Here is a 27,477-nt window from a genome sequence, read left to right on the forward strand (position 1 = left end):
CTTCCTTCCTCTGCCCTGCCTTCGCCTCAGCTTCACCGCCCACCCGCGGCGCGCAGCCCGGCTCCACTCCGTCCCGCCGAGCGAACGACGGACAACCGGTCACCTCCGCCAATCACCCGCCTCCGTCTTCAGCCGGCGCTCCTGGCCGCCTATCAGCAATCCCGTTCCGGCGGTGACGTCTATTGGAGAGGGAGGCGGGGTGGAGGGAGCTCCGGGTGCGAATGATGGCCGGCGTCTCTAATGTGAAAGGATTACCCTCCGTTTACATTGTCTCTCGTCACTTACAATAGTGTAAATGTTTCCAGCTATGTTGGACAATGGAGAGATTCCCTTTGTAAAAGTAGTTATTCACGATTTGTTTCTCCATCTGTGGGATTGGAGTTGCTTCATTATAACAGCGCATTGAGGTAAAACCCCTTACTACATAGTAAAAATCGTAATAAAAGTTAAACAATAACAATGCAGAACAAAGTGTTAGAGTTGCAGGGAAAGTGCAGTGCAGGCAGACAATAAGGTGCAAGATAGTAAGTAAATGTAACAGCTACAAAGGAAGTCCATCTGCAACTTAAATTTGATGGCATTTCTCATAAACTGTAACACTTCATTATTCATTCTATTACTATTTTACAATGCACTGTAATCATCTCATCTGTATCGACAATGTACAAGACAAGCTTTTCAGTGCACCTTGATACATGTAACAATAATAAACCAATTTACCATTTCAAAGTAAATTCAAAGAACACTACAGCACAGAAAACACGCCATTCGGCCCTAACTTCGGCCGAAACTTAATTCCGCTAGTCCCATTGACCTGCACCCAGTCCATAACCCTCCAGACCTCTCCCATCCATATACGTATCCAATTTATTCTTAAAACTTAAGAGTGAGCCTGCATTTACCATAACAGATGGCAGTTCATTCCACACTCCCACCACTCTGAGTGAAGAAGTTCCCCCTAATGTTCCCCTTAAACTTTTCCACTTTCACCCTAAAGCCATGTCCTTTCGTATTTATCTCTCCTAATCTAAGTAGAAAGAGTTTACTCACATTTACTCTGTCTATACCCCTCAATTTTGTAAACCTCTTATCAAATCCCCCCCCCCATTCTTCTACGCTCCAAGGAATAAAGTCCTAACCTGTCCAATCTTTCCCTGTAACTCAACACCTGAAAACCCAACAACATCCCAGTAAATCTTCTCTGCATTCTTTCAATCTTACTGATATCCTTCCTATAGTTAGGTGATTAGAACTGCACACAATACTCCAAATTTGGCCTCACCAATGTCTTATACAATCTCACCATAACATCCCAACTCCTGTACTCAATACTTTGATTTATGGATGCCAGGATGCCAAAAGCTTTCTTTACAACCCTGTCTACCTGTGACGCCACTTTCAGGAAATTATGTATCTGAACTCCCAGATCCCTTTGTTCCTCCGCACTCCTCAGTGCCCTACCATTTACTGTGTATGACCTACCTTGATTTGTCCTTCCAAAATGCAATACCTCACACGTGTCTGCAATAAATTCCATCTGCCATTTTCTGGCCCAGTTTTCCAGTTGGTCCAGATCCCTCTGTAAGCTTTGAAAGCCTTCCTCACTGTCCACAACACCTCCAATCTTAGTGTCATCAGCAAAATTGCTGATCCAATTTACCACATTATCATTTAGATCATTGATATAGACAACAAACAACAACAGTCCCAGCACAGACCCCGAGGCACACCACTAGTCACAGGCCTCCGGTCTGAGAAGCAATCCTCCACTGCCATTCTGTCTTCTCCCACACAGCCAATTTCAAATCCAGTTTACAACCTCTCCATGAATACCTGGTGTCTGAACCTTCTGAACTAACCTCCCATGTGGGACCTTGTCAAAGGCCTTACTAAAGTCCATGTAGACAACATCCACAGCCTTTCCTTCATCTACTTTCTTGGTAACCTCCTCGAAAAACTCTACAAGATTCGTTAAACACGATCTACCACGCACAGAGCCATGCTGACTATCCTTCATCAGCCCTTGGCTGTCCAGATACTTGTATATCTGATTTCTCAGAACATTTCCAATAATTTACCTACTACTGATGATAGATGATACTAATGCTCATTGGCCTGTAATTACCTGGTTTAATTTTGGAGCCTTTTTTAAGCAATGGAACGACGAGCTACCCTCCAATCCTCTGGCACTGCACCCGTGCCTAAGCACATTTTAAATATTTCTGCCAGGGCCCCTGCAATTTCTAAACTAGTCTCTCTCAAGGTCCAAGTGTAAAAACTATAGAAGTGTGTATATATATGTAACAATATATGACCCTGAGAGTCATTTTCTTGTAGGCATACTTAATAATTATCTATAGAATAACCATAAGAAAATCAATGAAAGACTACCCAACTTGGGTGTTTAACCAGTGTGCTAAAGACAACAAACTGTGCAAATGCAAAAGAAAGAAATAATAAATGAACAATAAATAACAGGAATATGAGCTGAAGATTCATTAAAAATGAGCCCATAGGTTGTTGGAACAATTCAATGATGGGGCAAGTAGTTATCCCCTTTGGTTCAAGAGCCTGATGGTTGAGGTGTGGTAACTCTTCCTGAACCTGGTGGTGTGAGTCCGGAGGCTCCTGTAGCATCTTCCTTTTCTTTCTTTCTTTTTCAATCTTTTTATTGAATTTCATATATAAAAAAACATATTAGACAATAGACAATAAGTGCAGAAGTAGACCATTCGGCCCCTCGAGTCTGCACAGCCATTCTGAGATCATGGCTGATCATTCACTATCAATACCCAGTCCCTGCCTTGTCCCCATATCCCTTGATTCCCCTATCCATCAGATATCTATCCAGCTCCTTCTTGAAAGCATCCAGAGAATTGGCCTCCACCGTCTTCCGAGGCAGTGCATTCCACACCTCCACAACTCTCTGGGAGAAGAAGCTCTTCCTCAACTCTGTTTTAAATAACTGACCTCTTATTCTCAATCCATGCCCTCTGATACTGGACTCTCCCAACATCTGGAACATATTTCCTGCCTCCATCCTATCAAATCCTTTAATTATCTTAAACGTTTCAATCAGATCCCCTCTCAATCTCCTCAATTCCAGCGTGTACAAGCCCAATCTCTCCAATCTCTCTGCGTAAGACAGCCCTGCCATCCCAGGAATCAACCTAGTGAATCTACGCTGCACTTCCTCAATTGCCAGAATGTCCTTCCTTAAACCTGGAGACCAAAACTGTACACAATATTCCAGGTGTGGTCTCACCAGGGCCCTGTACAAATGCAAAAGGACATCCTTGCTCTTGTATTCAATTCCCCTTGTAACAAAGGCCAACATTCCATTTGCCCTCTTCACTGCCTGTTGCACTTGCTCATTCACCTTCATTGACTGGTGAACTAGGACTCCTAGGTCTCTTTGCATTTCTCCCTTACCTAACTCGACACCATTCAGACAATACTCTGCCCTCTTGTTCCAGCTTCCAAAGTGGATAACTTCACATTTATTCACATTGAATGACATCTGCCAAGTACCTGCCCACTCACTCAGCCTATCCAAGTCTCCCTGTATTCTCCTAACATCCTCTTCGCATGTCACACTGCCACCCAGTTTAGTATCGTCAGCAAACTTGCTGATATAGTTTTCAATGCCCTCATCTAAATCATTGACATAAATCGTAGAGCTGTGGTCCCAATACAGAGCCCTGTGGTACCCCACTAGTCACCTCCAGCCAGTCTGAGAAACACCCATTCACTGCTACCCTTTGCTTTCTATCTGCCAACCAGTTTTCTATCCATGTTGAAACCCTGCCCCCAATGCCATGAGCTCTGATTTTACTCACCAATCTCCTATGTGGCACCGTATCGAATGCCTTCTGAAAATCTATTGGCTTACCCTCGTCTAACATCCTTGTTACACCCTCAAAAAACTCCAACAGATTAGTCAAGCATGATTTGCCCTTGGTAAATCCATGCTGGCTCGGCCTAATCCTATTTCTGCCATCTAGATGTGCCACTATTTCATCCTTAATAATGGACTCAAGCATCTTCCCCACGACTGACGTTAGGCTAACAGGGTGATAGTTCTCCGTTTTCTCCTTCCCTCCCTTCTTGAAAAGTGGGACAACATTAGCCATTCTCCAATCTTCAGGAACGGATCCTGAATCTAAGGAACATTGGAAAATGATTACCAATGCATCCGCAATTTCCTGAGCCACCTCTTTTAGAACCCTCGGATGCAGACCATCTGGACCCGGGGATTTATTAGCCTTCAGTCCTACCAGTCTACTCATCACAGTTTCTTTCCTAATGTCAATCTGTCTCAATTCCTCTGATATCTTATGACCCTGGCCCATCCATACATCTGGGAGATTGCTTGTGTCCTCCCTGGTGAAGACAGATCTAAAGTATGCATTAAATTCTGTTGCCATTTCCCTGTTTCCCATAACAATTTCTCCCAATTCATTCTTCAAGGGGCCAACATTGTTCTTAACTATCTTCTTTCTCTTCACATAGCTAAAAAAGCTTTTGCTATCCCCTTTTATATTCCTGGCTAGACTGAGCTCATACCTGATTTTTTCTCTCCATATTGCTTTTTTAGTTAAGATCTGCTGTTCCTTAAAACTTTCCCAATCATCTGTATTCCCACTCATCTTAGCCCTGTCATACTTCTTTTTCTTTAATGCTATACAATCTCTGACTTCCTTTGTCAACCACTGTGGCCCCTTCCCCCTCTTTGAATCCTTCCTTCTCATTGGAATGAACTGCATTTGCATCTTTTGTATTATGCCCAAGAATATCTGCCACTGCTGATCCACTGTCTTTCCTGCCAGGGCATCCGCCCATTTAACTTTGGCCAGCTCTTCCCTCATGGCTCCGTAGTCTCCTTTATTTAATTGCAACACTGACACCTCTGATCTGCCCTTATCCCTCTCAAATTGTAGATAAAAACTTATCATGTTATGATCACTACTTCCTAATGGCTCCTTTACTTCAAGATCACTTATCAATTCCTGTGCATTACACATCACCAAGTCCAAAATAGCCTCGTTCCTGGTTGGCTCAAGCACAAGCTGTTCCAAAAATACATCCCTTAGACACTCCACAAACTCCCTATCCTGGGGTCCAGCACCTACCTGATTCTCCCAGTCCACCTGCATGTTGAAATCTCCCATAACGACTGCATTACCTTTAGCACATGCCAATGTTAACTCCCTAATCAACTTGTACCCAATATCCACGCTACTGTTTGGGGGCCTGTACACAACACCCATTAGGGTATTTTTACCCTTACTGTTCCTCAGCTCAATCCACACAGACTCTACTTCCCCTGTTCCCAAGTCACCTCTTGCTAAGGACTGAATCTCATTCCTCACCAACAGGGCCACCCCACCCCCTCTTCCCATATTTCTGTCTCTACGATAGCACGTATACCCTGGTACACTCAATTCCCAGGCCTGATCCCCTTGCAGCCATGTCTCCGTTATCCCAACAATATCGTAGTTCCCCATTTTCATCTGAGCTTCAAGCTCATCTGTCTTATTTCTGACACTACGCGCATTCAAGTATAGAATTCTTAGCCCATTCCTCCTCTCTTTGCTTAAAACACTGTCTACTGTACCTAACCCAGCTCCTTGAACTTCCATCGGGCAAATTGCACCCTGAATTTTGATGACCTTCTCAAGATCACCCAAACCTTGTACACATTTAACCCCATGCACCTTCTGACCAACCCTCTGGATCTGGATCCCTGCCCCCTGCACATCTAGTTTAAACCCCCCCCCGAGCAGCACTGGCAAATACTCCTGCAAAAATGTTAGCACCCCTCCGGTTCAGATGTAGACCATCCCTTCGAAACAGATCCCAATGTCCCTGTGAAATTGAATAGGTTATGGGTACATTAGACTTAGTTAAATTAGTAATAGAATAACAATATCTTATTAAAATATCAGCAAAAAAAATAGTACATTAATCAATGTAACCTATATTAATTATACATGAAAAAAAGAATAATCATCAAAAGAAGAAGAAAATTTTTTTTTTAAAAATGCAAGAAAAAAAATATATTGAAAAAAAAACCTAAACTAAACTAACATGGGCAATAATAACAGTTTATATATATATGATAGTGTCAAAAACTCCAGAACTCCATACCAGAACAAGAATAAAAAGAGAAAAGGTCTGCGTCTTCCTGATGCCAAAAGTGAGAAGAGTGTTTGACCTGGGTAGTGGAGGTCCCTGATGATGGATGCTGCTTTCCTGCAACAACGCTCAGTGCAGATGTGCTACAAGATGCTGTTCTGGAGCCATGTTTCTGCGAGAACAAGCAGGCAGGCTAGGACATATCCACTACTTTTTATAGGATTTTCTATTCAAGGGCATACCTAGCTGTGATGTAGCCAGTCAATATACTCTGCACTACATATCAATAGAAGTTTGTCAAAGTTTTAGATATCACGCCAAATATCTCTGCAAACTCCTAAGGAAGTAGAGGCATTGATGTGCTTTTTTTCTGTAATTGCACTGTATGCTGGGCCCAGGACAGGTTGTTTGAAATAATAACACCGTCTTCATCTGAGACATGCCATTAGAGAGGAAGTACAGGAGCCTGAAAACCCACACTCAACTATTCGGAAATAGCTTCTTTCCCTCTGACATCAGACTTTGAAATGGTCCATGAATGATGTTACCTCATTATTCTTTTTTATGCACTGTTTACTGATTTTATAATTTATAATAATTGTATGTATCTGTTGCCGCAAAACAAATTCCAGGTTACGTACACTCTGTGGCCATTTTATTAGGTACCTCCTCATTAATGCAAATATCTAATCAGCCAATTATGCGGCAGCAACTCAATGCATAAGAGCATGCAGACATGGTCAAGAGGTTCAGTTGCTGTTGAGACCAGCCATAAGAATGGTGAAGAAATTTGATCTAAGTGGCTTTGATCGTGGAATGATTGTTGGTGCCAGACGGGGTGGTTTAAGTACCTCAGAAACTGATTTCCTGGAATTTTCACACTCAACAGGCTCTAAGTGACTTTGGCTGTGAAATGATTGTTGGTGCTAGATAGAGTGGTTGGGTATCTCAAAAATTGCTGATCTCCTGGGGCTTTCATGAAAAACACTCTCTGGAGTTTAAAGAATGGTGCAAAGAAAAAACAACAGAAAATATCCAGTGAGTGGCAGTTCTGTGAGTGAAAACACCTTGTTAATGAGAGAGGTCAGAGGAGAATGGGGAGACTTATTCAAGCCGTCAGGAAGGCAATTGTAACTCAGATAACCACATGCTATAACAGTGGTGTGCAGAAGACCATCTCTGAATACGGAACACATTGAACCTTAAAGTGGATGGGCTACAGCAGCAGAAGATCACACTGGGTTCCACTCTTGTACCTAATAAAAGTGGGCACTGAATGTGATAATGAAACTTCTTCTGATTCTGAATTTCTTGCTCAACCAAATGAAATCCAATAACATCATCAGTGTTTTGTTCATTTTCATGTGAGATCCACACAGCTTGAAGTCTCCTTCTAATCAGCTGCTTCTGTGTTCCAGTTTTTAATATACAGATCAGGATGTTCAAAAATCATCCATTCTAAAAGCAGCCCAATTTATTCACAGTGAAATACATTCTCCAAGCAGAGTACAGCCTATTAAACTTTCCAAATCCTAGCTCAGGTCCTATTTGACAGCAGTTTTAGTTTACTGCAGGCAGTAGAAAGGAGATACATCTCTATCAAAGGAGGTGTAAGGCGCTCTTTCCCTCCATTCCTGCAGGTCACCCTGGGGCAAGGTATAGCACCAGCTTAGCACCCCCCCCCCCCAACCATACCCGATCAGGTCACATGAAGCCACAGGAGGTGTAGGAAAAACTGCCTGTGCCGTATGACATGGCACTTAATGATGATGATTTTAGTTTAGAGTCCCACTCTAAAAAATGATAAGTTGTCCTGTGATTAAGCTAGAGTTAAATATGTGAGTTGCATGGTGGTGTGGCTGATTGGACCAGAAGGGCCTGTTCCACACTGTACCTCTAAATAAATAAAATGCTTTAAGATAATTCAGGTAAATATAGACAAGTAAATCACACAAAATGAACAGTTTTGAAGAACTTCACTACATATTGTTATGTTAAATAAAATACAATCACCCTAAATTTTTATATGATTGACTACATGGAAACTGAACTTTGGACCCAAACAATTTGCTGGAACTTAGTTTGTATTCAAGCATATAGCCTTAAGTGTTATTTCTCCTTTTCTAATTATCCATTTATTGCTCTTTCCTTCATCTGACTACTTCTGCATTGCCCTTTACATTAGCTACTAGCCAATATTGGTAAACTGGGACTGTATTCAGTGAAGAATGATACACATTCAAAGCCAATTGAAATATCCACTAAAACGTGTGGGACTGCAGACCTTTAACTCTGTAACTGCAGGTAAGTTAAAGACTTCCATCGCTGATTGAAGTTTCAAATTTGTTGAAGCTGTACAAGTGGACTTCCTAAGAAAATTAGGAACAGAAATGGGCCACTTAGCCTGAAAGCCAGAAAGGGTGAAAGGTGAAATGTTTAAGGGGAACATGAGGGGAAACTTCTTCACTCAGAGGGTGGTGAGAGTGTGCAACGTTCTACCAGTGTAAGTGATGGATGCAGGTTAAATATCAACAGTTAAACGAAGTTTGGATAGGTACATGAGTGGGAAGGCTATAGAGGCCTATGTGCTGTGTGCAGGTCAATGGGACTAGGAAGCTTATTTGTTTTGTCATGGATAGATGGGTTCAAGGCCTGTTTCTGTACTGTAGTTTTCTATTACTATGACAATGTATGCACTTTCCAGAGATTAGAAGAGAGAGAACAAAACATTCCAAGGATAGTTTAAATTATGGATGTTGCGAGGATATTTCCTGTGGTTGGAGACTCTAATACAAGGGGCATAATTTCAGGATAAAGGACAATTTAAGACCGAGGCAAGGATGAATTCCTTCTCTCAGAAGGCTGTCAGTCTTTAGGATTTTCTATCCCAATGAGCTTGGATGTTCATTTTTTAAAAATATTTTTTTGGGTAGCTGAAGGGTTTTGGACACTTAAGACCATCAGAGCACATGAACTGGGAATGTGAGCAGGGTAACAGATGAGGCACAATTTTATTAAACAGGTGAACTTTTAACCTACTCAAAGATCAATTTAGCTTTTCACTCTCATTTAGACCTCTGTTTTTGTATTATCCTTGTGCCTATCTAAGAGTCTCTTAAATCTCCCAAATATATCTGCCTCTACCACTTCTGTTGGTAGTGTGTTCCACGCACCCATCACTCGCTATTTAAAAAAACTACCACACCTCTGATGTTACTTTCCTCCAATCACCTTAAAATTATGCCCTTCTCGTAGTAACAATTTTTGTTCTGGGGGAAAAAGGCGCTGGCTGCCCATTCAGTCCATGCCTCATATCATCTTGTCAAATCAGCTCTTAGCATCCTTCACTCCAATGGGAAAAACCTTAGCTCCTAATACATGTTTTCTAATCCAGGCAGTATCCTCAGAAATCTCCTTTCTTAACCTTCCACGTTCTTCCTATAATGAGGTGACTAGAACCAAACACAATACTCCAAGTATGGTCTAACTGGGGAGCTCATAGCTCTTGAACTCAATCTCTTGAGTAATGAAGGCCAACACATCATATGCCATCTTAACTACCCTATCAATTTGTGCAACACCTTCAAGGGACCTAATATCCCACTCTTCCTCCACACTGCTAACAACCTTGCCATTAATTTAGGGGTACAGTGTGGAGTAGGCCCTTTCAGCCCTTCATGCCATGCCACCCCAGCAATACCTCAATCCCTATTAACTCTAACCTAATCGGAGGACGATCTATAACAACAAATTACCTACCTGGTACACCTTTGAACTGTGGGAGGAAACTGGAGCACCTAGAGAAAACCCATGCATTCCACAGGGAGGACACACAGCGACTCCTCACAGAACAGCACTGGAATTGAACTCTGAACTCCAGAATGCCCCAAGTTGTAATAACTTCGCCCTTGTACTCTGCCTTCAGGTTCAACATTCAAAAGTGTTATCAGATCACATTTTTTCATATTGAACTCCATCTGCCACTTCACAGCTCAGCATCTCAGCAATGTCCAGTTGTAACCTACAATAACCTTCTACACTGCACTTCACTGTGAACATCCTCACCCATGCTCTTGCTATCACTACGCTTTTCCATTCCAAACCATTCCTGGAAGGCTTCTTACATTCTATACCCAATAAACTAGGTCATCCAAAAAGCTGTTATTCTAATCCTCAAAATCGTGTTCAGCAGAAATTCAAGTGCTTGTTAAGCTATGACAAATACCTCAAATTTAATTCTCACCCCTCCCTACAAAAACCTCTTAAGCATCATCCTCTTCACCATCACTGAGTTCTCTGCACATACTAATTTTGGTTCCTTGTAGACCTTGGATTTGAGCACTCTTACTGGCAAGCAAAGCCTTCAACTATTGAGGGTCTAAATTTCTTGCCTGTCACTTCTTGCAATCTACCTTTTTATCTTCCACACTGGGAAAATTGAGTTCAGAGCTGGTCACCTCATTATAGGAAGGGTATAGAAGCTTTAGAGAGGAGTCTACCTGGCCCAAATGGCAGGTCTTGTGAAGATGGGGTGGATGAGCTAGGGCTTTTCTCTTTGGAGCAGAGGAGGATGAGAGGTGATTTCTAAGAGGTGTACAAGATGATTCGAGAAATAGATGGAGTGGATAGCCAGAGACCTTTCCCCAGGACAGAAGTGGCTAATACAAGGGGGCATAATTTTAAGTTGACTGAAGGAAAGTATAGGAGGATGTCAGATGAAAGTTCTTTACATAGAGAGTGGTGGAAAGTGCTGGTTCTGTGGAATACCCGGCCAGGGTTGTTATTAGAGACCAATATATTAGGGATATTTAAGAGACTCTTAGATGGGCAGATGAATTATAGAAAAATGGAGGGCTACATAGGAAGGAAGGGTTAGATTGATCTTGGGAGATTAAAAGGTTGACACAACACCAAGGGCTGCAGGGCCTGTACTGTCTTCCATTGTCCAGATCTAAGCAACCCTATTTAATCTGGCTATTTAACGTAAAGCACATTCTTATAGACTAGAAATTCAAAATAACAAAAGCATTCTATAAATACTCAGTAAGGTAGGTGGATGCTGTCAGCCCATGCTTTACAGTCAGACACTGCATTTTGATTTTTGCTGGAGAAATGAAGGCAAGCCTATGCAGCATTTCTTGCAAAGTACACCCTCTGTTGTGATCAGTTTTCACTTCCTATTTACAAGCACCCAGAATAATATTTTTCATGGTCTAAAAATAACACAAAATGTGTTTTTAATATTACAAAAAGAAAATGCACTTATTAACTGCTAGCTCCTTATTCAAACAGACTGACCATCTTTTATTGGTGCTTACTACAACTAGAGGTCATAGGTTAAGGATGAAAGATGAAAAGTTTAAGGGGAACATGCAAGCTTGATTTGAATATCTAAGGGAAGTTTGGTTAGGTACATAGATGGTAAGGGTATGGAGGACTATGGTCCTGGTCAAGTATAAGGGATTAGTCAGTTTAAATGTTTTAGCAGGACTAGATGAGCTGAAGGGATTGCCTCTCTGCTGTACTTTTCCATGCTTCACATATTTATACAAATGCTTGTTTTATTACAATAGTACCAGTAACATTATACCGTCTTACATAAATGTGCACCTCACATTTTATGCCAACCTGTCAATCTTCAGACCATGCCATTCAGGGACATTTGCTATACTTTTTTGAGTCTATGTGTACTGAATCATATGTGCTGTGTGTGACTATATGTACAGTGTTTTCCATCTTGTCCCCAGAGGAACTCTCCAATCAGATTTCTTTCTCTCCAGCCCTTTATCTTTCTCACCCAACTGATTCGACCTTTCACCTTTAGCTATCCTCCTCCCCATCCCCCAACTCTTTATTCTGGTATCTTCCCACATCCTTTCCAAACCTGAAAAAGAGTCTCAGCCCAAAAAGTCAACTGTTTATTCCCTTCTATAGATGCTGCCTAACCTGCTGAGTTCCTCCAGCATTTTGTGCATGATGTTTAGTAGCACCCCGGTGAAGGGGCTGATTATGTCCATTCTGGGATAGCTCACTTACCTTTAGTCTCTATTGGACACTCTCTCACCTGAGGCCCCAAGTAACTGTGATAGTGGCCGTATCCCGGTAAACACTGCTTCGACAAGTGAGTTAAACCCAGTGAGATAGGGACATGCCTGTCCTAGCATGCAAAGTCAGCTCTGGTGGATTGGGCGGATGAGATCTACAGCGAGATCCAACGACCAGCAAGGCAGCATTGCAATGCTCTGTAGAGAGCAAAGAGCATGGCAAGGCACAGAAGTCATGGTCATTTACTGCAACCAATGAAGACACCACTTTGTGATGCATATTCATACCACTGGAGCTAACTTCTGAGGTCAAAAGAGTGGAACTGCCCAGGTGCAATGTCTTTTCCACATTAAAAGCTCTCCTGCACAGATTTCGTGTCATTGTCAGACACAATAGACAACCATCAGCAGACGTGTGGTTCAATGACATTAAACTTATGGGACCATAAGATATAGGAACAGAATTAGGCCATCTGGCCCATCGACCCCACTCCACCACTTCATCATGGTCAATCTAATTTTCCTCTCAGCCCCAATCTCCTGCCTTCTCCTCGTATCCCTTTGTGCCCTGATCAATCAAGAATTAATCAACCTCTGCCTTAAATATACATACTGACTTGGCTTCCGCAGCTGCCTGTGGTAAAAGAGTTCCACAGATTCACCACTCTCAGACTAAAGAAATTCTTCCTCACCTCCATTCTAAATGGATGTTCCCCTATTTTGAGGCTGTGACTTCTGGTATTAGACTATCCCATCATAGGAAACATTCTCTCCACATCCACCTTATTAAGGCCTTTCACCATTCGGTAGGTTTCAATGAGGTCACTCATTCTTCTGAATTAGAGTGAATACAAACATTCTCCATTCAATCCTGGAATCATTTTTTTGAAACTCCTTTGAACTGTTTCCAATTTCAGCACATCCTAAGATAGGGGGCCCAAAACTGCTCACAATTCTCCAAGTGAGGCCTTACCAACATATTGTTTTGTGGCCTCCATCAGTCGTAGTCGACCATGGGTACTGTGCCTCTGGTAGTCACTGGGAGTGGCTTCTCCAGGGCGCAAGCCAGGGCAGGGTTGATATGGAGATCGGTCTGTTGCCCATGCAGTGGGACCCCCCTCTCCATGCTGATGACAGGTCCAAAGGAACGACGGAAGTCGGTACGGTTTGGTGCCAGCAGCATCGCAGGAGTTGCCGTGCCGGTGCTGGGTACAGCAGTCAGCCACCTTCGGGACTCCGACTCTGGATTTTTCCTCGGGGTTTACTCCCAAAGCCTTTCCCGTGAGTGGGTATAGCCACAAGGCAGCGGAGGTTTGAAATCGGAGTTTTCCCTCTTCTAGATGAGCTACCATCCACAGCTAATGAGCCCCATCTGCCCAGAGCAACTGGTTTTAAGGTGCCAGTGGCCCGCCTTTGCCCCTTCTCCTGTCAGTGAGAACAGCTTCACCGGGCATAAGAACTACGCCACTCCATTTAGAAAACAATCAACTCCTTCATTTCTTCTAGCAAAGTGCAACTTTGTCACTTCTTCTGCCACTTCATTCCCCATTTTTGTAATCTAAGTCCTTCTGTAGCCTCTCCACCTATTTTAATATTGTCTTCAAACTTTACAACAAAACCATCAATTCCATCGTCCAAATCATTAATACATAACATAAAAAGAATCAGTCCAACAGACTCCTGTGGGACACCACTAGTCACCAACAGCCAGCCAGAAAAGGCTCCCTTTATTCCAACTCTTGCTTCCTGCCAATCTGCCACTGCTTTATTCATGCTAGAATCTTTCCTGTAATGCAATGGGCTTGTAGCTTGTTAAGCAGCCTCGTGCGGCAGGCACCTTGTCAAAGGCCTGAAAATCCAAGTACACAACATCAACTCATTTTCCTGACTATCCTGCTTGTTATTTCTTCAAAGAATTCCAGCAAATTTGTCAGGTAAGATTTTCCCTTGAGGAAACTATGCTGACTATGGCCTATTGTATCATGTGCCTCCAAGTACCCTGAGACCTTATCCTTAATAATTGATTCCAACATCTTTCCAACCACTGAGGTTTGACTAACTGCTCTATAGTTTTTCTTCTACCTCCCTCTCTCTTTTTGAAGACTAGAGTAACACATGCAATTTTCAAGTCTTTCGGAAATATTCCAGAATCTAGTGATTCTTGAAAGATCATTACTAATGCCTCCATAATCTCTTCAGCTACCTCTTTCAGAAACCTGAGGTGTATTCCATCTGGTCCTGTGACGATCTACCTTCAGACCTTTCAGTTTCCCCAAGAACTCTCTCTCTAGTTATGGTAACTTCCCACACTTCATGACTCCTGAAACCTGGAACTTCTGCTATACTGCTAGTGTCTTCCAGTGAAGAATGATGCAAAATATCTATTCAGTTCATTCGCCATTACCTTTATGCCCCATTACTACTTCTGCTAAATCGATTTCCAGTATCTGACACTTTGTGTATCTGAACAGACTTCTGGAATCCTCTTTAATATTATTTGCTGGCTTACTTTTGTGAAGGTGGATTAAGGCTGCAACAAATCCATCAGCTCCAATTGGCACAGTTTCCATGCCATTGGAATCAGTTGGTTGATTTGTGAAGTATCCTGTGCTTCTTGGATTGCAACATCAAATACACATTAAGCAAATACATGCACAGGCATCTTCGCTCTGTGGAAATGGAACAAAGACAATCATCCTCGACCTCGAGGGATAGCCATGACGATGCTGATCTTTTGCCTTCTAAATTGCTTCCAGAAATTCTAGCTATTGCTGCTCTGCCATCATCCATGAAAGTGTACAAAAAAGCTGGAAAGCACTATGGGTAGTAGAAGAAGGCAGAGTAATGAGAGGTGATAGGCAGCTAGAAGAGGAGTTGGAGAATTCGATGTTCATACCAAGGGGCTGGAGACTACCCACACAACATCTCATATACCGTCTGGGTAGTGTCCCAGTGCTACCCATAGTGCTTTCCGCTTAGATTCCTTCTTCACCTCTCCTGCCTATCCCCTCCCTGCTTCCCCTCCCCCATACCTTGATCTTTCCTCTGATTGGTTTTCCACCCTCCCCCCACCTTCTTTATGGGACCCCTGCCCCCTCCTTCTTTAGTCCTGACGAAGGGTCTCAACCCGAAACATTGACTGCTTCTTTCAACGGATGCTGCCCGACCTGCTGAGGTCATCCAGCTTTTTTGTATGTCTTGATTTGACCACAGCATCTGCAGTGTACTTTGTGTTTACTATCCATGAAAGTGTTCTTTCCAACTCAATTCTAGCCAATTCCTCTCTCAAGCCTCTAATTCTCTCTACTCCACTGTAATACTGATACATCAGGTTTTAGCTTCTCCTTTCCACGAGCTGTTCTAAAAAGCCATCCCAGAGGATTTCTAGAGATTCTTCTTTCTGGAATCCAGCACCAACCAGATTTTCCCAAACTACCTGCATATTGAAATCACCCGTGACTATTGTAATATTGCCCTTTTAGCATGCATTTTCTATTTCCCATTGTAATTTGTAGATCACATCCTTACTACAGTTTGGGGGTCCGTATACAACTCGCATCAAGGTCCTTATAGCCTTACAGTTCCTTAGCTCTATCCACAATGGTTAAATGCCTTCTGACCTTTCTTCCTAATGATTTAATTTCAATTTTTACCAACAGAACCTGCCTTCCTGCCTGTCCTTTTGATGCAATATGCATTTTTGAACATTAAGCAACAAGCTATAATCTTCTTTCAGCCATGATTCAGTACACCATTTTACATGTCAGTCTGCAACTGTGCGGCAAGTTTATCTACCTTATCTTGTATACGGCATGCATTCAGATACATCTTCAGTTCTGTATTCACCCTTTTTGATTTTGTCCACCTTTCACACTGCAACTCATCCTGTTGACTGCAATGTTGCCCTATCAACAGCCTCTCCTCACTACACATTTCCTCTGTTTGTAAACCACGTGTGGCCTCAAATTTCCTAATTAAAAATGGACCATGCTATAATTTCCAGAAAATTCTCAATGACATAACCTTTCCATTGCTTACTGACATTTTCTTATACTACCCCATCATGAAATGGATGGAGCACTTCCAGAGAGAAAAGCATAACGTACTCAGCAATAGCTTCAAAGGAAGTGAAAACCCATAAAATCCAAAGGATCCAAGTGTATTGATCATTTCAAAAGTGATTCAAAAACTGCATTTATATCACTTATCATCAAGTGGTAGACACAGGTTTGATTGTAATACTTAAGGGAAGTTTGGATAAATACATAGATAGGAACGGGCATGGATGGCTATGATCCAGCAATGGGTCAATGACACTATGCAGAATAACAGCTTGGCATGAAATAAATGGGCCAAAGGGCCTGCTTCTGTGCTGTAGTGCTCTATGATTAACATACTGTGAAGGCATTTGAAAACAAAGCCAATTATGTCTTTTGAAGTGATGTGCAGATATGACAGCAAAATTATTTTATGGGTGTATTTAATTTTAGAACCCATCAACATTGTGAAAACATTGTATAAAACATGAGTAGTCAACTTTTATTCACCAAATGATACAAGAAAGCAATTGTATACTTAATATTTTACCTATATTCTCCTTTGGACAAGTGTTCTCATCAGCCCCAATCAAGATTCAGTTTGGTGTTGAAAATATTCTTAGTGCAAATTCCTGTAAGACTTAATACATTAATAAAAAAATACATGGTCTGAATAGTTTTAAAACTTCAGTTGCTGCTATTGATATTCATTTTTAATCTAAAGATCCTTCAGTGTTATTATGATTTCCATAGGGTACTCTTGATGATCATTCAAGCTTTGTCGGAAGAGTTGAGTATGCTGCCACGCAACATCGCCATCACCACCACTCATCTCAGCTTCCAAAACTAGTTCAGAAGATCCATTAAAGTTACTGAGCGAATGAGCACTTGGATCTAAGTTAAAGAAAGTATAATTACGACCACTGGTACTTACTGGTTTTGCATAAATTATCTTCAACAAGGCAGGGGGCAGCACAATAGTGTAGTGGGTAGTTTAACACTATTACAGCAAGACATGGGGTGGCATGGTAGTGTAGAGATTAGTGTAATGCTATTATAGTAAGACATATGATGCACTGTAATATAGGAATTAGTGTAATGCTATTACAATGCAAGCAACAAAGGTTCTATTCCACTGTTCTCTTTAAAGTCATTCTCCCCGTGACTATGTGGCTTTCCTTTTGGTACTCCGGTTTACTTCTACATTCCAAAGACGTACAGGTTAATTAGTCACAAAGGTGTAATTGAGCAGCCCGGGCTCATTGGTCACATGGGAGTTACTGGGCACAGGACTAATTGGGCTGGAAGGGCCTGTAATCATGCTGTATGTCTAAATCAAAGATAAATAAATGTGTAAAAAAAATGTATAAATCAAGTTTAATAAACTGGCAATACACACCTCCACTTAAATCTACTTTGATCAAATCTGAATATAGATGCCATTCAACTTTTCCAGTTTGAAATGTCTGGCTGGTGGATCGAATGGAAACGTCAACTATCTTCAGACCCACTGATCCACATTCAAACTTCCAGCTGACTTTGGCAGACGTCGTACCTTCTGTGCGAGCAATGTACACCTGTTGAAAGAAAATAACTACTACATTAATATTTCATCCATTATAAGATTTCAATTGCACAAATTCATATATCACAAAATAAATCACATTTTCAAGAAGTCACCTAAGACCTCTATGAGGATTTGTCATATTTACTGGGAACATTGTAAATGAAGAGCCCGAAGCATTGTTGAGGATCCCTACCAACCATCCCAATCTGTCTGACCCACTACCATCAGGGAGGAGGTTTAGGAGTATCAGGACTAGGATTGCTAGACTGAGCAACAGCTTCTTCACTCAAATTGTGAAACTAATATATACCTGCCACCACTGAGCTGTTTACTGTTTACCTGTGCTGCACACTACAAGCATCTATTTTATTGAGGTACTATGCAGAGTAGGTTTTTCTGGCCCTTCGAGCTGCATCACCCAGGATCCCCCAGATTTAACATTAGCCTAAACACGGGATAATTTACAATGACCAATTAACCTACTAACCAGTACGTCTTTGGACTATGGGAGGAAACTGGAGCACCCAGTAGAAACCCACGTGGCCATGGGAAAAACATATAAACTCCTACTTTATTAACTTATTTGTGGTAATATTTTGTTTTATGTGCTGTGTATGATATGTTTTGTGGGTACACCGTGGTCCAGAGGAATGTTGTTTCATTCGGTTGTATATGTACGGTCAGATGACAATCTGACAATGAAATCTCATGTTCTATGTATTTACATACATAATCAAGTAGCTTTTAAATGAAGAAATGGACTATGCTCATTCTTTTGAAGGACAAGCTCCATAGTGAATATGTCAGGTTATTCAGTCCCCATTAAGGTTCTTGGCCTAAAACATCAATCATTTATTTCTTTCCATAGATGCTATGTGACCTACTGAGTTCCTCCAGCATTTTGTATGTGTTATTCAGGTTATAGATAAGTATTTTCAGCATAACAGCATATAATGTTTTCACATACATATAAAGAAACAAATCTATCTCTAATTCCACAAGCCTCAATTTTATTTAGTACTTTGCTACTGCACTTTGTTGAAGTCTTCTTTAAAAAGGAGTCTCTGTACATCTTCCCCTTGGAAGACGTACAGGTTTTCCCCCAGGGGGCTCTGGTTTCCTCCCACAGTCCGAAGACATACCGAGTAGGTTAACTGGTCACTGTAAATTGTCCCAATGATAATAGTAGGATTAAATCGGGGTTATTGGAGGTTGCTGCGGCATTTTCTCCCCATTTCATTTATTTATTCATACGTGAACAGATTTGTTGCAGGCGGTGCAGCTCAAAGGGCCTGTAGGGCCTATTCTGCCCTGTATCTCTAAATAAGACAAAATAAATAAATAAAATAAAAACAATGCTGACTGGATTCCAACAACCTAAAGGTATGTAACCTAGATGCTGAGATCACCACTTTCTCCAGAAGCCACACCAAGACTGGAAATACCTCATCTTTCCAGCATAATCACTCACTGAATCTGTAAACCTCTCTTTCTAGTAATGAAATATCCCTTGACCACTTTAACAGATTGACTTGAAGACAGTGCTTTGGGTAGTCTTTTATCAGAAGTCTCCTCAGTCAAACCTACAACCTTTGTGGTTTTTACTGTTCAGCTATCCAAATTATTGATGCCACCAGTAAGGTGGTGGTACAGGAGCCTGAAGAGACACAATGTTTTGGAAACAGCCTCTTCCCTCCACCATATTTCTGAATGGATAATGTATCCATGTACAATACCTCACTATTCTTTTCTTTCTTTTGCACTACTTATTTAAATATATAGATTAACTATAAATTACAATAAGAAATATATATATTTACTATTGTATTTTATAGTTTTTAATTATGTTTGGATTGTGCTGCTGTCATAAAACAAATTTCACAATATATGTCAGTGATGTTAAACCTGATTCTGATTTATCAAGCAATTGCACTACTGGGTTAACCTCAGTTCAATGAAAATAAACAATACCCTACTTATCCCAACAGCTTTCATCATAATTTTTGAGAGTTCCTACTGAGAAGCTAAAAGGCTTTCTAAGTCAAGGTTTATGGAAGCAGTGTACAAAGCCATACCATTTTCCAATCTTGTTCAACCTTTCGAAACACAGAATCCATTTTCCATACGCCTTTTTCCCAGCCTTTAATGACTTCATTATTGTTGGAAACTCGGACATACTGATCTTCAGCTGCATTATATTTGAGATGAAATAACTTTGCTGCTTTTTCTTTGTCAGTTGCTGTAAAACTAAATCCATCATTCTGTACACAAAGATAATACAAAGTGTAAAGTTAAATCCTATGACATAATAGCCTTCTGACAACAGCACTAATTACATTATTGAGAAACATAAAATTGCAGGGTAGAAAGAAGAAAAATAATCTCACCTTGACCTAACTTACTCCTGTGTGTTTAAATTATTGCACTGAATAAATCAGTAGGATCAGATGTGAAACTACCATAGAGTATAAGGCATAGGAGCAAAATTAGGCCATTTGGCTCATAGAGTCTGTTCTGCTATTTCTTGTTTGAGGGTGAGGAAATTCAAAATATCTGCCACTATTTAGACTCCAGTTTTTCAGAGAAGAGCACTGGATAGGAAATCATGGAGGGGGTAGGCAAAGATAATGCCATTCGTGAGCCACAAGACAGATTGCAGACGCTGGAAATCTGGAGCAATCTCCTAATTTTTGGAGGAGCTGAGCAGGTCAGGCAGCATCTATGGAGGGGAATAAACAGTCAACATTTCGGAGGGGAATGGTTGGGTGACATTTCAGGTCAAGGCCCTTCTTCAGACCCAAAACGTTGACTGTCCATTTCCTTCCATAGATGTTGCCTGACTTGCTAATCATTGTGTGTTATTATTAAAAATCCTCAGGTGAAAATTCACTAGAGCCCAGACGAAATGGAATGTTTTTCCCCAGTCCAGAGCCCAGGGGACATCAAGGTGTTTTACAGGAAGCTAACTTCATCAAAGCCAAAAAATCACCTTGGGAGTATTAAAAAAAAATGGGTGTTTGTTGAAAGGGCACTTTAATATCATGGATCAGTATTGTCATTATTTAGATAGGACAAATCAAGTTGAGGATTAATTCTTATAGAGCATCTGGCATGGTCTCTCAAAGGAATATGTCAGGAAACTAAGCAGTCTATTTACCATCTGTCATTATGTAACAATATAAAATTAGTAAATGATGTTATTATAAAGGTCTCCCTAGGACGAAGTGATCATAACATGCCTGAATTTTAAATTCAGTCTGAGTTAAGACTTGGGTCTGAAATTCATGACCTAAAACTTTAATAAAAATCAATTACAATTGTATAAGCACAACACTGGCTAATGTGTCCTGGGATAACAGATCAGCAACAATACTCTCTCTACACCCAAAACTATGTGACTAGGCACAGCTCAAAATTCACCAATTGTTGGCAGAATCTCAAATGGTGATGAGGAGGCCTCTGGGTGTGAGAAAGATCAGCTGGTTGAGTGGTATCGCAACAATTGTGCATTCAACGTCAGTAAGACCTAAGGAAGGAATTGACTGTGGACTTCACGAAGGGAAAGTTGGGTGAATACACACCAGCTTTCATCAAGGGATCAGCAGTGGAAAAGGTGAGCAGTTTCAAGTTCCTGGGAGTCAATATCTTGAAGAGCTATCCTAGGCTGATACAATTACGAAGAAGACCCACCAGCAGCTATAGTTCAATACAAATTTGAGATTTGGTTTGTTACTGAAGACCCTTGCAAATTCCTACAGATTTACTGTGGAGAGCATTCTATCTGGCTGCATCACCATCTGGTATTGAGTTACCACTGTACGGGATTGGAAAAGCTGCAGAGGTTTGTAAACTCAGCCAACACCATCATGGGCACTAGCCTCCCCAATATCCTAGACATCTTCAAAAGATGATTCCTCTAAAAAGGAGGCAACCATCATTAAGGACCCTCACCATCCAAGACATGGCCTCTTCTCATCACTACCAAAGAAAAGGTACAGGAGCCTGAAGACGTACACTCAACAGTTTAGGAACAGATTCTTCCCCTCCACCATCAGATTTCTGAACAGATAATTAAACTATGAACGCTATCTTAGTATTTTTGCTCTCTTTTGCACTGGTTTATCTGTACAGATATTTCTTATTATAATTTATAGTATATTTTACACATTGCACTGTACTGCTGATACAGAACATCAAATTTTACAACATGTCAGTGATAATAAACTTGATTCTGATTCTTTCTCTGATTGTTTTTGTGTTTCTGATTCTGATGATTTGTTGCAACCTACAGCAGAGCAAACAGGAGAGCGGGCACACCAAATTTCAAATGCAGCTTTCGGAAGCTCATCACAAAGTAGGGAATCCTCCATGTATGGGGAACGTGGAAGCTCTCAAAGCCTACTGTGAACCTTGAGTGAAAAAAGGAGTACTTGGGAGTGAAATGGCCAAGACATGCGCTGTAAAGTTTCAGTGAGCTCAGCTAGATGACCAGAATCAGTAAAATGTCAATAAATTCAATCTCTCAACGGGTGTACCACAGTCACACAATACTCCAAGCATGCCAGACAGTTCCATTCACCTATTGAAAAAACTCCAAATACTTACACATTTCATTTAATGTTTCACACACAACACAGGAAAAAAGTGTTCCTGAATTGTGATCGAATAGACAGTACTTTTCTCCCCCAGGGTTTAAATGTCAGTCTCGGCCCAAAATGTCAACTGTTCCATAGATGCTGTCTGATCTGTTGAGTAAGTCTGTGGGCCAGAGGGCATGTAGGTCTTACAAAGGGAATGGTAGGGCACCGAGGAATGCAGTAGAACAAAGAGATTTGGGAATATACAGGTCCATAATTCATTGAAGTGGCATCACAGGTAGATAGAGTTATAAAGAAAGCTTTTGGCACATTGGTCTTCATAAATCAAAGCCCAGTGTTGGTCACCTAACTACAAGAAAGATGTAAATAAGGTTGAAAGAGTACAGAGAAAATTCACAAGCATATTGCGAAGTCTGGAGGACCTGAATTATAAGGAAAGATTGAAAAGGTTAGGACTTTATTCCTTGGAACATAGAGGTATATAAACTTATGTCTGGTAAATGCAAGCAGGCTTTTTCCACTGTGATTGAATGGGATGTGGCCAAGTGGATAAGGCGTCAGTCTAGTGATCTGAAGGTCACTAGTTCGAGCTTTAGCTGAGGCAGCATGTTGTGTCCTTGAGCAAGGCACTTAAATCACACATTGCTCTGCGACGACACCGGTGCCAAGTTGCATGGGTCCTAATGACCTTCCCTTGGACAACATCGGTGGTGTGGAGAGGGGAGACTTGCAGCATAGGCAACTGCAGGTCTTCCATACAAACTTGTCCTGGCCTCAGTCATCATCAAAAATCGATGGACAGCCAAAGAAGATGAATGAGACTACAACTAGAAGTCATGGGTTAAGGGTGAATGGCGAAAAGTTTAAGGGGAGCATGAGGGGAAACTTCACTCAGAGGGTTGTGAGAGTGCGAAATGAACTGCCAGCACAAGTAATGCATGTAAGCTTGATTTCAACATTTAAGAGAAGTTTGGATAGGTACATGGATGGTAGGGGCATGGAAGGCTATGGTCTTAATGCAGAACAATGGAAATAGGCAGTTTAAATGGTTCTGCATGGACTAGATTGGCCAAAAGGCCTGTTTCTGTACTGTACCTTTCTAAGCATTCACGGGTGAGAGGGAGTAATTTCAATAAAGATGTGGGGGCAAGTTTTTATTTTCCACACAGGAAGTGGTGGGTGCCTGGAATGTGCTGCTAAGGGTGCTGCTAGAGCCAGGGTACATTAGGGACTTTAAGAGATGTTTAGATAGGCACATGAATGTGACTGAAATGGAAGGATATGGGCATTGTACAGGCAGAAGAGATTAGTTTAGTTGGCCACTTGATTACTAATTTAATTGGTTTGGCACAACATTGCAGGCTGTGCCTGTTCCTATGCTGTACTATTCTGTGTTTTATGAAATTCCATGCTAATTGGTACCTATAATGCAAAAGAACATGGCTTAAAATTTCACTATGTACCAGAGAACTGTTAAACAGAAAGCTTTTAATAAATGCTTGATGAGCTAAAAAAAAAGTTAATGTTCGAAAAGGCAAATTTAATTGTAAAATGATGATGGTTATTGTCCATGTTCTACAGATTAATAAATAATAGTGATTACCTGAGCCTGGGATCCAGTTTCTCCTCTAGCTACTCTCCACATGACAGAACCTGATGTCCTTCCACCAAATTCTCCTGGCTTAGGAGTCTTTGGCGAAATGAATTCAACAAGTTCAACAATGTACCGTTCCAAAAGCTCCTGTTTCCTCTCTTGTGGAAGGAAGTGTTTTCTCTGCAATTATAAAACAGTGTGAAACCACATTTCAGCTTAACCAGAGAGGTCCATGTACCACGAAGTCATCTAACTCAATTAATTTGTGCCCTTAATTATAAGGTTTACTTTAAATAAAAAAATCATTCTATTAAGATTAAATGCTTCCACTTGTGACAGTACCTAATGTAACTGATCACCTCCCCAACAGCAGCAAAATCTAAACACAAGAGAATCTACAGATGCTGGAAATCTTGAGTAACACACACCAAATGCTGGAGGAACTCAACAGGTCTGGCAACAACTATGGAAGAGAATAAACAGTTGACATTTTTGGCTAATATCCTTCATCAGGACTGGAAACAAAGGGGAAAAGAAGCAAGGATAAGAGGTGGGGAGAAGAGAAGGCGTACAAGCTGGCAGGTGATAGGTGAGACCAGGTGAGGGGGTTGGGTGGGTGGGTGAAAAGGAAATTAAGAAGAATTAAGGGATGGGGGAAGAGGTAAAGGGCTGTAAAAAGAGATCTGATTAGAAAAGACAGTAAAGTATATGTAACACTTACCCAACAGGCTGGTATATGTCTAGGGGAAAAGGAGATCCAGCCGCACACCAATCTCACCTCCCGTACATGCAGGTGCTGTGAGAATCGAGTTTATGCCTCGCGCCCGCCCACAGTATCAAACCCACAACAAATACCGTTATGAAATACACTTTAAAGAGTTTACTAAAATTAAAAGAGTATTAGGCAATACAATATATATGCAAGGGAAACAAACAAAACAAAAAGGTGCCAACTTATCAAAGGTCAGTCAGTTTAGTGCACATCGTTGGAGCTCAAACATCGAACCATTTGACCCCTCGTCGCTTGCCTCCGACCTCCACGTCTTCGCACCTAGGACCACGCCCGGTGGTCTTCCAAGCAGTGCAGCGCACGTCCACCTTCCTCGACGACTTCCTCCCGCTCTCCACTTCTTTGCACCTAGGACCACGCCCGGTGGTCTTCCAAGCAGTGCAGCGCACGTCCACCTTCCTCGACGACTTCCTCCCGCTCTCCACGTCTTTGCACCTAGGACCACGCCCGGTGGTCTTCCGAGCAGTGCAGCGCACGTCCACCTTCCTCGACGTCTTCCTCCCGCTCTCTCCCAAAAGCCCGTGAAAAACCCCTCCCCCAAGTTCCCAGCCTCACAAGACAAAATAACATTCCCCATTGGTTAACAAATGAATACAATTACCATATCAACAAGTATAAAGCAAAACAACTGCGACAGAAACACTTATCAAAGAAGCATTCCTACTCTTAACAAACCAAAAAACCCATTTTGAGTAACATACACAGGACATTGTACATATAGAAGAAATGGAATGAGGAGGAGAATCAAAGGGAGGTATGAGCAGGGGAGGAGAAAGGGTGAGAGTGTAACCAGAATGGGGAATGAAAAAGGAGAAGGGGGGTGGGGAATAGAGAAATTACCATAAATTAGAGAAATCAAGGTTTATTCCAACAGGTTGGCTAGACCAAATACGAGGTGTTACTTCTCCAACTGAAGAGTGGCCATATTAGTTTGGAGGATACCCAAATGGAACATGATGTTTCTCCTCCAACTGCTTATGACCAGATCACAGATCATTAAATGCCCAAGGTTTGAAACTTGTTTTGGCTCAGTGAACAACTAAGCTGATTTCACACCTAATAACATTGGTGGTCTCCTCTCTCAAATAGCAGGAGAGAGTCTCAGCAAATGTGATTCGGTTCATCCAGTGTTTTGCAGTGTTAGCCCTTTTCTTGACAACTGCATGGGACAGACCCAGTCACCACACATACATTGAAGTCACTTACTCTATCAATTGTGAGGTACTGTGAAACAGCTTCCTCAAATTCAGCTGCCCACAGATCTTTATCTCCATCTACACATGCTCCAGAGTACAGAGTCACAAAGCAGCTGGAAGTTGTGGTACATAACTTGTAGTACATATTGGCACTAACAACATAGGTAGGAAAACAGAGGAGGTCCTGAAGTGGGAATATAGGGAGTTATGGAAGATGGCTGAAAAGCAGGACCTCCAGGGTAGTACTCTCTGGATAGCTGCCTGTGCCACATGTCAGTGAGGGTAAGAATAGGATGATTTGGCAGATGTGTGGCTGATCAACTGGTGCAGATGACAGGGTTAAGATTTCTGGACCATTGTAATATCTTCTGAGGAAGATATAGCCTGACCTGTACCAAAAGAATGGGTTACATCTGAACCCAAGGGGGACCAATATCCTTGTGAGGTTTGCTAGAGCTGTTGGGGAAGGTTTAAACTAATTTGGCAAAGGGATGGGAACCAGAGTGATAGGGCTGAGCACGGGTCAATTGGTATACAAGTAGATGGAGTGCATAGTGAGATTATGAAAAAGGACAGGCAGGTAATAGGGCAAAATTGCAGTTAGTCAGATGAGTTGAAATATAACATGGGGCAAAATCAAAAAGTGTGATGAAACAGGACTGAAGGGGTTATATTTGAAAGCACACATTGTATGGATTAAGGTAGATGATCTTGTACTGCAGTTGGGAATTGGCAGGTATGACATGGGTATCACTGAGTCGTGACTGAAAGGAGATCATAGTTGGCAGCTTAACATCTAAGAATGTCATTGTATCAAAAGGACAGGCAGGTAGGCAGAGGAGGTGGGGTCTTTCTGTTGGTTAAAAAAAAATGAAATCAAATCCAAAGATAGTGACATAGGATCGGAAGGTAAAAGAATACTTGTGGATAGAGTTCTGGAATTGCAAGGGTCAAAAGACCTTGATGGGAGTTACATACAGGCCTCCAAACAGTATCCAAGATGTGGAGTACAAATTACGAGATAAAAAGGCATGTAAGAGGACAATGTTATGATAGTCAAGTAAACTGCATATTGTCAATATTTTCAATAGTGGGAGAATCCAGGACCAGAGGACACAACTTCAGAATACAAAGCCATCCATTTAGAACAGAAATGAGGAGCAATTTCTTTAGTTAGAGAATGGTGAATCTGTGTAATTCATTGCCATATGGTTGTGAAGGCCAAGTCACTGGGTATATTTAAAGCAGAGATTAATAGGTTCTCATTAGTAAGCATGCCAAAGGTTACGGAGAGAAGGTAGGAGAATGGGGTTGAGAGGGATAAAAAATTAGCAAGATTGAAATAGCAGCAGTGTCAACGAGCAGGTGGCCTAATTTTGCTCCTATTTCTTATGGTTCAACTGTTCCACATCCCAAAACATGTAGTTTGGTATATTAACATAAAGTGCCAAGAGCATGTAGGAAGAAAGCTGTAGTTTCTGTGCAGGAGTTGTTGAAAATGTGAAGAGTAAGT

The 27,477-nt window shown here is 41.5% G+C and overlaps 1 protein-coding gene across 1 annotated transcript in view; it reads right to left on the bottom strand.

Moving 5' to 3' along the window:
- Window positions 1-16,427: 16,427 nt before the first annotated feature.
- ngly1 (N-glycanase 1) overlaps window positions 16,428-27,477 on the bottom strand; it is a 48,464-nt gene continuing 37,414 nt past the window's right edge. Inside the window, exons 9-12 of the mRNA XM_059944995.1 lie at window positions 23,988-24,158; window positions 19,862-20,047; window positions 17,619-17,796; window positions 16,428-17,113 (exon numbers count right to left, since the gene is read on the bottom strand). Coding sequence (XP_059800978.1) covers window positions 16,938-17,113; window positions 17,619-17,796; window positions 19,862-20,047; window positions 23,988-24,158 — 711 coding nt within the window. The 3' untranslated portion in view covers window positions 16,428-16,937. The remainder of the gene's footprint in view (window positions 17,114-17,618; window positions 17,797-19,861; window positions 20,048-23,987; window positions 24,159-27,477) is intronic.

The sequence above is a fragment of the Hypanus sabinus genome, chromosome 20 (assembly GCF_030144855.1).
Source record: "Hypanus sabinus isolate sHypSab1 chromosome 20, sHypSab1.hap1, whole genome shotgun sequence".
Taxonomy (NCBI): Eukaryota; Metazoa; Chordata; class Chondrichthyes; order Myliobatiformes; family Dasyatidae; genus Hypanus; species Hypanus sabinus.